General features: G+C 47.0%; 1 protein-coding gene across 1 annotated transcript; it reads left to right on the forward strand.

Moving 5' to 3' along the window:
- The first annotated feature begins 577 nt into the window (after nt 1-577).
- On the forward strand, nt 578-1,384 carry LOC130493108 (transcription factor Sp5-like). Its single transcript, XM_056866860.1, has one exon. It carries the CDS (start codon nt 593-595, stop codon nt 1,382-1,384), a length of 792 nt encoding a protein of 263 aa, XP_056722838.1. The 5' UTR covers nt 578-592.
- Nucleotides 1,385-12,963: the final 11,579 nt, after the last annotated feature.

The following is a 12,963-nucleotide window of genomic DNA, read 5'->3' on the forward strand; positions in this document are numbered from 1 at the left end:
GGCTTGATTTGATCTAGAACCCACTGATTTGTTTTTCTGGCAGTCCAGGGTATCTGTAACACTCTCCTCCAACACCCCATTCCAAAGGAATCTACTTTCTTCCTATCAGCTTTCTTCAATGTCCAGCTTTCGCACCCATACATAGTAACAGGGAATATGATGGCATGAATTAACTTGATCTTGGTTCCTTAACACTTAAGACTCTTTTCTAGATCCTTCATGGCTGCCCTTCCCAGTCTCAGTCTCCTTCTGATTTCTTGGCTGCAGTCTCCCTTTTGGTTGACGATGGAGCCAAGGAATAGGAAGCCTTGAACTATTTCAGTGTCCTCATTGTCAACCGTAAAGTTGAGTAAATTCTCCTGTAGTCATTACTTTTGTGAGGAGATAGTATGCTTGGGTAGAATCCTGTTGTCACCAGAGCTTGTTAAAATCTGTACTCGTGCTTAGTCCCTGTCTTTCTTTATCTCAGGACCGGACCCCCAACTCCTCCCCAGACGACCTCACCACCCGCCATCCCACTGTGGCCTTTTTAGCCCCTCCCTCAGCTCCTCACTGCTCAGCCAGCTCTCCGGAAGCCTATGAGTCTGTGGGGATGTTCCAGCTCTGGAGCAACGAGGTACCACCAGGCTCCCACAGCATGGCTTTTGGGTTGCCCAAGATGCCCTACCAGATGGCCTCGAGCGCCAACGGCGGCATTGCCCATGAACTGCCTCTGACGCCACCAGCTGAGCCCCCCTACTCGTTTGAGCTGTCACCCGTCAAGATGTTGGCGCCCGCTGGGCCCTCCGCATACACCTTCCAGGAGGCCCAGGAGTTTACCACTTTTTTACCAGGCCCCCGGCCTCTAGGCCCAGCAGTCCCTGGCATTGCGTCGGCTGATGACGCCTCTTGGTGGAGCATGCAGCAACCAGGCAACTTCTCGCTAGGCCGGCCACTAGTCCTCAGCCCCCAGCCCCCTCTTGCCGCCCTACTGCAGGGATCTCCCAAGGGGCTGTTGGGGACAGCCCGCCGCTGCCGTCGCTGCAAATGCCCCAATTGCCAGGCGGCCAACGGGGCTAACGAGGGGCCGGGAAGGAAGAAGCAACACGTGTGCCACCTGCCGGGCTGCGGCAAGGTCTACGGCAAGACATCCCACCTGAAGGCCCACCTGCGTTGGCATGCAGGAGAGCGCCCCTTCGTCTGCTCCTGGCTCTACTGTGGGAAAAGCTTCACCCGTTCCGACGAGCTTCAGAGACACCTTCGGACGCACACGGGGGAGAAGCGCTTCGGGTGCCAGCTGTGCCCCAAGAGGTTTATGCGGAGCGACCACTTGGCCAAGCATGTCAAGACCCATCAGGGGAAGCGGGTGCGGGGCCTGGCAGTGATGGGCATCAAACAGGAGTGATGAAGGGAACGGAGGGGAGAAAAGCGAGAGACAGCGCCCAAAAAACAGAGGTTGCTTTCTAGGAGGCGAGGAGAATTTTGTAGTTCAGTTGTGCCAGTTCCATCCTCGGGCCTTACGCCTCTCTCCACTGCAAATGATATAGGTTTTATACCTCTAATCTTAATGGCTTTACCAAAAGAAATCTAGGAATTGTAGTTTGGTGATGTGCTGAGAATTGTCTTGGAGAGGTCCCTAGCCCTACTTCTGAACTACATTTCCCAGGCTTCCGAGGGATTGGGCTTTTCCGCATTCTCAGTTTCCTCCCGTCTAAGTGCTTGTTTCTACCGGGGTCAGTCCTGCTGTGTTTTGCTCCCTCTAGTGGTCGATTCGACATAAAGCAGCTGTAAATGTAGCATAAAAACCTGCAGTTTAAATCTGCAGGAAGATATGCTGCATTTAAAACTACTTTATGGCGAATCGACCACTAGAGGGAGCAAAACACGTGCAGAACTGAACCCGGAGAAACAGGAACTTAGAAGTGAGGAAATTGAGAATGCGGAAAAGTTCACACTCGTAAACTGGTATGAGTCTGTAAGCAGGGGTGAAAATAATTTAAATTTCTGACCAGTACTGTTGGGGAGGGGCAGGGCTCGAAGCAAAAGATGGGAGGTGCTTAGGGTTGCCAACAACCTGGAGAGAAAACATTCTTTTACTTGAGGCTCAATGGGATGTCATTTACTAGGTGATATTGTTTACCTCCATGCCATGAAATGTTTCACCTGCCTATTTCCACACATTACCCTTCTGTTAAAGGGGCAAGACATTTTCCTCCAGGTGGTTGGCAACTCTAGAGGTGCTATTTTCTTATTGGTACTCACCAGCCTGTACCTAGGATTGCCAGCTTGCCCAAGATGTCCCTCTAGCTGTCCCTTTAATATAGAGTTGCCAACCTCCAGGTACTTATATAAGAAATACCTGTCCTGGATTAACAAAGTTGCTAGCAAAAAGCAGCACGAAGGCTTGAGTTTAGAATCAATGATACAATACTTTACTGAATACTTATAACATCTGTTATAACTCTCTGCGATGCAAAACATAAATTACATAACATCAAACACAAATAAAGAACTGTCAATTTCTCAGGGGAACAAAGTTCATGAAAGAATATGTCCTTTGGTATTTCAAGGTGGTTCCAAGGCAGCCACGGCTTACCACTATTGTGGTGCCATCTGACAGCAATGCTGATTCTATGACTCACTATTGTATCGTTGATTCTAAACTAGAGCCTTCGTGCTGCTTTTTGGTAGCAACCTCCAGGTACTAGCTGGAGATTTCCTGCTATTGCAACTGATCTCCAGCCAATAGCAATCAGTTCACCTGGAGAAAATGGCCGCTTTGGCAATTGGACTCTGTGGCATTCGCTGGTGGCGAAGAGGGACCTGGCAACCCTACTTTAATATCAGTTTGTTCTTGGTGCTAAATGACAATTTAGATATCATGGGTATCTCAGAAACATGGTGGAATGGGGAAAATCTATGGGATACAGTCATCCCTGGGCATAAGCTCCATAGGCATGCAGGGAGGGAGGGTTGGTGGTAAAAACCAAGGATGGTGAAAACCAAGGATGACTATGAAGAGCTACAGAAGGATCTCCACAAATTGGGTGAGTGGGCAAGAATGTGGGAGATGAAATTCAGTGTCAGTAAGTGTACGGTGATGCACAGTGGAACAAAAAAATCCCAACTTCAAGCATAAACAAATGGGGTCTGAACTTGCTGAGACTGGACGTGGGGGGGGGGAGATTTTGGGGTCATAGTAGATAGCTCAATGAAAATATCAACCCAGGGTGTTCAGCAGTGAAAAAAGGAAAACTGTGTTGGGGTAGAAATAAGCAAGAGTCCAGTAGCACCTTAAAGACTAACACAATTTCGGGCCGGGTATGAGCTTTCGTGAGCCACAGCTCACTTCTTCAGATACAGCTAGAATGTGTTCCTCTCTCTCCTTCACTTGTCTCTACTTAAGGATAGATGGAATCACATTCTAGCTGTATCTGAAGAAGTGAGCTGTGGCTCACGAAAGCTCATACCCAGCCAGAAATGTGGTTAGTCTTTCAGGTGCTACTGGACTCTTGCTCTTTTCTACTGCTAGTGACAGACTAACACGGCTACCTATCAGGATCTATCTCTATGTTGGGGATTATTAGAAAAGGGGATTGAAAATAAAACAGCCAATATTATAATACCCCTGTATAGATCTGTGGCATAACCTCATTTGGAATACTGCATGCAGTTCTGGTCACCATATCTCCAAAAGGACATCGCAGAGCTGGAAAAAGGACAGAAGAAGAAAACCAAGATGATTCAGAGGTTGGAGCACCTTCCCTATGAGGAAAGGCTGAAGAGTCTGGGACTTCTCAGTTTAGAAAAGAGGACAAATAAGAGGGGCACGATAAGAGGTTTATAAAAGAAGAAGAGTTGGTTTTTATATGCCGACTTTCTCTACCACTTAAGGAAGACTCAAACCGGCTTACAATCACCTTTCCTTCCCCTCCCCACAACAGACACCCTGTGAGGTAGGTGGGGCTGAGAGAGCTCTAACAGAGCTGTGACTAGCCCAAGGTCACCCAGCTGGCTTCGTGTGTAGGAGTGGGGAAACAAATCCATTTCATCGGGTTAGCCTCTGCTGCTCATGTAGAGGAGTGGGAAATCAATCCCGGTTCTCCAGAGTCCACTGCCCCAAACCACCGCTCTTAACTACTACACCACACTGCAAAAAACTATGCACAGGGTGGAGAGAGTTGACAAAGAGAACTTTTTATCCCCCTCCCAAAATACTAGAACTCAAGGGTATCTAATAAAGGTAATGGGCAGTAGATTCAGGACGGACAAAAGGAAATGCTTCTTTACGCAGGAAGTGGATCACTGGTCTGATCCATCAGGGCTCTTCTTATGTTCTTAAGTAATTTATATTAATTTATGCCTGTGCCATGAAAAACTTCAGCTGCCCATTTCTACATGTTAAGCTTCTGTTATTTTCCTCCGGTCTAGTTGGCAACCCCGCCTGTACCATCCCTGCCAGTAAGTCTCAAAAGGTCCTGTTCCTCAAGTGGATTAGAACCCTCACTACCTGTGCATGCACTGAAAGGGTGAGAGAACCATATTCTGTGAAAATGACAGGGTAGTTAAGGGTAATTCATTTAAGTTTTGTGTGATCTTGAGCATGTGCCTAAAGGTATACGCACATGGAAACCCAGAGACAAACAGGGTAAATGCACATTTGGCTAAATCCAGATACATCCTAAGTAAAATTCAGTCAGATCACACCTATAAACACAAGACTAGAAGAAGAAGAGTTGGTTTTTATATGCCGACTTTCTCTACCACTTAAGGAAGAATCAACCCGGCTTACAGTCACCTTCCCTTCCCCTCCCCACAACAGACACCCTGTGAGGTCGGTGGGGCTGAGAGAGCGCTAAGAGAGCTGTGACTAGCCCAGGGTCACCCAGCTGGCTTCGAGTGTAGGAGTGGGGAAACCAACCTGGTTCACCAGATTAGCCTCCGCAGCTCATGTGGAGGAGTGGGGAATCAAACCCGGTTCTCCAGATCAGAGTCCACCGCTCCAAACCACCGCTCTTAACCACTACACCATGCTGGCTCTCAATGCAGGTCAATGCAGACGCAGCAAGGGAATAACCACATGGAGGTATGGTAGGGTTACCAACTCCAGCTTGGAAAATTCTTGGAGAATTGGGGATTGGGGATGTAGAGTCTGGGGAGGAGAAGGAACTCCATAGGGGATGTGATGCCATACAGTCCGCCCCTTCCTCCAGGGAAACTGAGTTCCGTAGTCTGGAAGTTAGTTGTAAGTATGGGAGAACTTCAGGCTCCACCTGGAGATTGGCAAGCCATGGTATTGGTGGGTGAGGGAAATACACGTTCAGCGCACCTGATCTGTGCAAGTTGCATACTGGTACAGAAAATGCACTTTACCTGGTGACTACAGAGATGCTGGTGTAGAATCTCCTCCGCCCCCTATCAGAGACCTGGAAGACTCTCATGTTCCTACACATTTGATGTTGGCACCTAGAAGACCGGAAGCATTTTCTCACCTGTGTGCTGAGTCCTTGTTGTCTGCAAATTTGAATATGGATCCAAACCACATAAACATTTGAATTCTTATGCCCGTCTGCTTTCTAATACCACATTATTCTGTTTACTACTTTCCACTAAAGGAGAGAACGTGGAAGTCTGGGTTCATACAAAACAGCATCTAAATAAACAAATTGTTCCTGGAATGGACCACTTTGGATTGCAAGTGGGGGAATTGGATGGTTGGAAGGTTGCTGGGGAGGGAGGACATCCACACATAATTACAATCTACATGGGGAGAACTTCTTTAAAAAAGTACTTGAGGAGCGTTAAATACTCCATCTGTCATTTTAAAGTGGTAGGAGTCTAGGAGGTTTTACCACCTTAGTAGCTCTTCATAAATTCCTTCATTTATATGGACCTTAAAAGGTAAAGGTCATTATTGAGCACCAGGTCATTATTGACCCATGGGTTGATGTCACATCCCAACATTTACTAGGCAGACTATGTTTACGGGGTGATTCACCATTGCCTTCCCCAGTTGTCTACACTTTACCCCCAGCAAGCTTTACCCCCATTTTTCTGACCTCGGAAGGATGGAAGGCTGAGTCAACCTTGAGCCGGCTACCTGAAACCGACTTCCGTTGGGATTGAACTCAGGTCGCGAGCAGAGCTTTTGACTTCAGTACTGCAGCTTACCACTCTGTGCCATGGACCTACAGAGCTTTAAAAAAACTGCAAATTCATGGCACGTTTGCTGTATTTCACTTTTGATCCTTTCCGTGATGGTGCTGAGCTTTGAATGTTCCCTATATACTGTATTTATGCCATTAAAGGATTTTGTATTTGTATTTGTATTGAATGTTCCCTATACACTCCTGCTTCTTCCTCCCAGAACAGATGATTTGGAGTCTGGTATTTTTTTTCATAATAAGCACTCAACAGGTATAATTGCTCCCGGAGAGGGGGGGGGGGAAAGAAGATTGGTGGTGGGCAGAGGTGTGATTTAAGATAGGATTGTAGATGGACTGTAGATACAGTCCAGAGTGTGTTCCCTTCTTATGCAAAGGCCAATAGCAGATAGCGCTCACAAACAACACCGTGGGCCTGGATGTAGCAACCTAAGCACAAATCAACAGAACCATTTTCAGCTGAATGACCTACCTTTCCTTACAAATGTATGTAAATGTACATGTTATCAAAACAACACTAGGCGATAAAGTCTTATGAGCTATATTCACAATGGATGACAATCAATGTGACAAGAAAGCAAATTACATGTAATATACAGATAATGAGTGCAAAAGCGCAAAAAACCAACCCCAAACGGAGGTAAAAGCAAACCCGAGAGTTCAACAGGTAAGCCCGTGTTTGTGTTGTAAAATCTGTCAAGGGACAAAAAAGTCAAGAAGGTCAGGTACATATAGGTCTTTTATGCATGGGCTGGATCTCCCTGGTTAAAGCGACCATGCATAAATGACCATAGTCTCCAGAAGACCCCCGGCAAGAAGTAGATCAAGAAGACAGGCTCTCCGGATGAAAGCTGTGCTCCAATTCATCAGTTGCTTGGTCCCCAAATAACCTAAACAAAGTACCTCTACAGTTAAATCTATGCCTGTTCTTTTTATGCCGACTCATACAATGAAAATATCAACAATGAATGACGGTAGAAAATAGTAATACGTACAATGTTCTCCATATGTTTCTTCTTGGAAACTCCTTAAGAGTCCATTTTTACTGCATGGCTCTCAGCGTAGGCTGAGTCATAGTACATAGTCTATTAACTAGTAACAATAGGGGCAGCCAATTCAGGAACAGCATTAAAGTGATACCGACATTATCAAGAATAGTAGCTATTCCTATAATTATATAAAGCAGCTCAAATCTAAGGGGGTTACCGCACTTGTATTCCCAGCAATGTATTAAGAGTTTGAGAATGTTCTAAAAAAATACTGTTCGCACTTTGTTTGGCCCCTTTAGCTGTGAAGACGTCTTCCAACCATTTATAAGCCATGGTATCCAAAAAGCCTTTTAAAGCAATGTTTTTTATAACATTTTAAAACTCTTAATACATCGCTGGGCATACAAAGTACGGTAACCCCCTTAAGTCTACCTTTTGAACTCTCAGGTTTGCTTTTACCTCCGTTGGGGGTTCCGTTTTTGCCCTTTTGAGCTCATCTGTATATTACATGTAATTTTCTTTCTTGTCACATTGATTGTCATCCGTTGTGAATATAGCTCAGAAGACTTTACAGCCTAGTGTTGTTTTGTTGTGATAACTTGACAGCTCGCACAACACCGATTTGTTTGATTTTGTTTACGGTTGTAAATGTACCTGGGCATTTCTACGAAAATGTGCAGAGGTGTGTACAAAAGGACTGTAAAGGAATGTACAGATGAACGAGACATGTATACATTCATAGTCCTCCGGAGGGCTGCCTTTGGACTTGTCCGGACCTAAATCCAATTTGAGACTGAAAACTGGAGGTCAAGGGGCAGCTTCACATCCTTCCCTTCCACAGCCTTAGGAATGGCACCTTTTTCCTTTTCATGGCTGCCTGTGATGATATCATCAGTGTGGGGCATGAACACCCCCCAGCATGACTGTGGTGTTCATCTGGAGGGGTGGCGGCAGGGTCCCAGCTGCACTGCAGGTAAGAAGGAGACGCACGGATGCCTTTGCGGTCTCTCTTGTAACTTATATGTGAGCAAATCATTAAAATAATTTTAACAAAAGCATCGGTATCCAGTCATCTGTCCATCACAAAGGCATTTGGAGTAGGGTTGCCAGCACCTGCTCCTGGAGATGTGAGAGTGTTGCTTGAGGAGGGCAGAGTTTGGGGAAGGGGAGGGTGCTCAGCAGAGATGCAATGTCACTCTAGGACTTCAATTTCTCCTAGACTTTACGGCAGGGGTCCCCAACCTTTCGGAGCCTGTGGGCACCTCTGGAATTTTGAGGGGGAGTGCTGAGGTGAGTACCCCAAAATGGCTGCCATGGGAGGCAGGACCAAACCCATATTGTGGTCACAGGAGGCTGAGCAAAACACAAGAGCTCACTTGGCAAAATAGAAAGGGGAATAGAAAGGAAGGAAGCAAAGCCCAATTGCTTACAAGTGCTTAGGGCTGTTGAAAAAAAAAATCGGTATAGTTCGGCTTCGGCAAAATTCGGCCCGTTTTTATTCGGGCCGTGCCGAAGTCCGAACTCCCCCGCTTTGGATCCCTGAAATTTGGGGGGGGGGATCCGGAGTTCGGAGGAAAATTCGCCCCCCTGCGTGCCTTCAGGGGGATTCTCTGAAGGTGTGCGGGGGGGCCTTTAAACAGATCTGTTTAAAGGGCCCCCCAACAAGCCCCTCTGCGCTGTCTGCGCAGGCAGCGCAGAGGGTTTCCAGACCCCCCCCCCAGCCCTGCCGGGACTCCCGGCAAGGCTGGCCGGGGGTTGTCAAGCCCCTCTGCGCTCTCTGCGCGAGGGGCCCTTTAACCAGATCTGCGCCTCCCAGCTGGGAGGAGCAGACCTGTTTAAAGGGCCCCCTCCCCGCGCCTTCATGGAAGCCCCTGAAGGCGCGGGGGGGGGGGTGAATCTGCCGAATGTATTCGCCAAACCCCCGAAGTCAGCAAATTCGGCTCCCCCGTTTCCAGCCTTTTTTTAGTTCGGTTTGTCCGAACCGAAAAACAGCCAAATCAGGGGAAATTCGGCTGTTTTTCGGTTCATCCCGAACCGAATCAACAGCCCTACAAGTGCTCCTGATCCTCCAATGACTGCAGGCACTACTGCATTAGAAAGCCCTTTCATTTGAATGAAGGCAGCCAATAGCACCCTCTTCGAGTGGCCCCGCCACTTTCTGACAAGTTAGTCAGGTACCAGGGGAGATAATGGCAGGTGCCATGGAGCCCATGGGCACCCCATTGGAGGACCCTGCTCTCTGGTACAGCATAGAGTTCGCCCTCTGAAGCTGCCATTTTCTCCCTGAGCACATGAAGCTGCATTATACTGAATCAGACCCTTGGTCCATCAAAGTCAGTACTGTCTACTCAGACCAGCAGCAGCTCTCCAGGGTTTCAGGCAGGGGTCTTTCACATTACCTACCTGCCTAGCCCTGAAGATGACTGGGGAAGGCACTGGCAAACCACCCCGTAAACAAAGTCTGCCTAGTAAACGTTGTGATGTGACGTCACCCCATGGGTCAGGAATGACCCGGTGCTTGCACAGGGGACCTTTACCTTTACCTAGTCTCTTTAACTGGAGATGCCGGGGATTGAACCTGGGATGCAAAGCAGAGGCTCTACCACTGAGCCACAGCCCAGAGGAACTAGACTCTGGAGATCAGCTGTAATTCCAGGCGAACTCCAGGCTCCACTTTGAGGTTGGTAACCCTAGTTTGGAACTGTGAAAAACCTCTTCCTTAGCCCCAGTCCTGTTCTCCCTACTTGCATAGAGAGGGGGAATGGCCTACTTTGTATCATACAAAAAGTGGGGGGGGGACTGACACCTGGCGTCACTGAAGTTTGTATGACTACCTTGTTTCAATTCTAGTACAAGTGGTTCTGGCAGTCAATCTAAGAGTCGTGAAGGGCTTGCATCCCAAACCCAAACCCAGGGAGGTTCTCTCAGGTCCACTAGCAGTGAATTACCTAGGCCTTTTATGCAGGGACGTTTCCCCGCGGTCACCCCCTCTGATTGCTTTGGGGCTTCCTTTTGATTATGCATGCCTTTTCCGGCCATCAGAGGTCACCTCGCTCTCCCCATGGGTTTTGCCTGTGTTTTCCGGGTGATGTTTTAGCCAGAGTCTAGAAAATGCGGCAAAACACACGGGGAGAGCCAGCCGACCTCTGAGGGTTGGAAAAGGCATGCATAATCAAAAGGAAGCCCCAAAGCAGTCGGCGGGGGTGACTGTGGGGAATAGGGTTGCCAGGTCCCTCTTCGCCACTGGCGGGAGGTTTTTGGGTCGGAGCCTTGAGGAGGGCGGGGTTTGGGAGGGGAGGGACTTCCATGCCATAGAGTCCAATGGCCAAAGTGGCTATTTTCTCCAGGGGAACTGATCTCTGTCATCTGGAGATCAGTTGTAATAGCAGATCTCCTGCCACTACCTGGAGGTTGGCAACCCTAGCGGGGAAACATCCCCGCATAAAAGGCCCCAGTGAAAGACAATGTATTACTTTGCTTTTTGGATTTTTGGTCTCTGGACCAATGTAGCTGCTTGTGGTCAACATAGGTTTTAAATAAGAATTACAGACTACAGGGCTGATTCTTCAAAACAACTTTTGTTTCTCACAGAAGACTCCAGGCTTTGTAAAGTACAAGGGCCAACATTTAAGCACATCAAGAAAAATCTCTGTTAAAGAATCCCTGCAGCCTTTGATGTGCAAAAGAGCCAAGCTTCATTCATTTGCATTTTCCTCAATCCTTCCTGCATTGTTAACAAAACAAGAGAGGAGAGAAACCCATCAAAGAGCAGTCTAGGCTAGTCAAAGCCAGATCCTTTAAATGTAGGCTTGCGCTCTGCCCCAGCGTTAACCGGTAGATCCTAAGAGTCTGCAGAGAAGTCCGCAAGCTGGCAAACAGTGCTTTACCAACACGGTTGCCAGGGGTCCCTCTTCGCTAATGGCAGGAGGTTTTGGGAGCAGAGCCTGAGGAAGGTGGGGTTTGGGGAGGGACTTCAATGCAATAGAGTCCAATTGCCCAAAGTGGCTATTTTCTCCAGGTGAACTGATCTCTTGTCGCCTGGAGATCAGTTGTAATAGCAGGAGATCTCCAGCTAGTACCTGGAGGTTGCCAACCCTATGTACCAGTGAGGGCAGAGGCGGACAGGAACGGCCAGTGGGTTTTAGGCACGAAGGGAAGAACGTGAGTGTGGACCTCAGGCATGCAGGGCTGGGTTTCCTTTGCATGTCTGCCTACAGCCCACACCAACATGTGATCTGATCTGTCGTACAGTCTACGATCCCGTGTACAATTTTTCAAAGCCACGGAAGATAGCCCAAAAGCTCAAAGGCAGTTCTAGACCTTGAAGTAAGCCAGGGGAAGCTTTTTGGCCAACCTAAACTTCCAGGTATATTATCCATATGCTATGTATAATATATGCTATGTATGTGTGTGTGTGTTAAGTGCCATCAAGTCGCTTCCAACTCATGGCGACCCTATGAATTAAAGTCCTCCAAAATGTCCTATCTTTGACACCCTTGCTCAGATCTTGCAAATTGAAGGCTGTGGCTTCTTTTATTGAGTCAATCCATCTCTTGTTGGATCTTCCTCTTTTCCTGCTATCCTCAACTTTTCCTAGCATGACTGTCTTTTCCAGTGACTCTTGTCGTCTCATGACCAAAATATGACAGCCTCAAGTTTAGTCATTTGAGCTTCTAGGTAGGGTATGTATAATATATGTATGTATGCTATGTATAATATATGTATAATAATACTATGTATAATATACATATGATATGTATAATATATGCTAATATATTTTGTCACTTGCTGAGGTTACGACACAAACAAAAATTTTTTGCACCAGACACTTGTGTGAGCAAATTACCATACTGAAAGACCTAGGATTGGTGTTATTAATTTACATCTAGCCACACAGGATATAAAGTTTTAAAATTTCTGATATAATACCTTGTAAAGTGTATTCCTGCATGTGTTTTTTAATAATCATGTTTTGTATAATTTAGCATAAGAACATAAGAAAGGCCATGCTGGCTCAGACCAAGGCCCATCAAGTCCAATAGTCTGTTCACACAGTGGCCAACCAGGTGCTTCTAGGAAGCCCCCAAACAAGACGACCGCAGCAGCACCATCCTGCCTGTGTTCCACAGCACCTAATATAATAGGCATGGTCCTCTGATACTAGAAAGAATAAGTATACATCATGATTAGTATCATGATTATTTTTTTAACTGTTTTTATGGCGTTTTTATATCTAGCCTATATTTCAGGCCCAGTGTTTTAATCAATTTAATTATGTACACCTAATAAATATGTTACTTTATAAGAATTTTTAGTTTCCAACTCAACCCTTAGGTTCCTTGTCAACCCAAACTTCCACCATCCACATTTCCAAGTATTTTGGCCAACTATTGGGGGGGGGGGGAGTCTCCTCTGGCTAAGCAGGAATGACGAGCTCTGCTCCCATTACCTCTAGACTGAGGGGGTTGTGTATGCAGATGAAAACATCTGCTTTCTTGACCTGTGCAGGCTACACAATACAATTTCTAACAAGCTGGGTTCCCCAGACACAACGTGCTTTTCTGGAAGATGCATGGCTGCTGCAGAGAACTCCATTCTAAAAGACCACAGAGCCCTGATTCTCCTCAGTACAACAGCTTGGGCAGGGGGAGGAGGGACCCCTGCCTGCCCCCTTTCCCTTTGCAGTTTTATTTAACCAAAATGGCTCAGGGGGAGTTATTTGCCCCATTTTAGAGCTGCACGTGCGGTATCCAGCATGTGTGTGAAGCAGGCTGAAATATTTATTAAGTGTTGTTCATTTTGGGGATGGGAGAAGAAGGAGGAGGAGGAGG

This window comes from Euleptes europaea, unplaced genomic scaffold (assembly GCF_029931775.1).
Source record: "Euleptes europaea isolate rEulEur1 unplaced genomic scaffold, rEulEur1.hap1 scaffold_307, whole genome shotgun sequence".
Taxonomy (NCBI): domain Eukaryota; kingdom Metazoa; phylum Chordata; class Lepidosauria; order Squamata; family Sphaerodactylidae; genus Euleptes; species Euleptes europaea.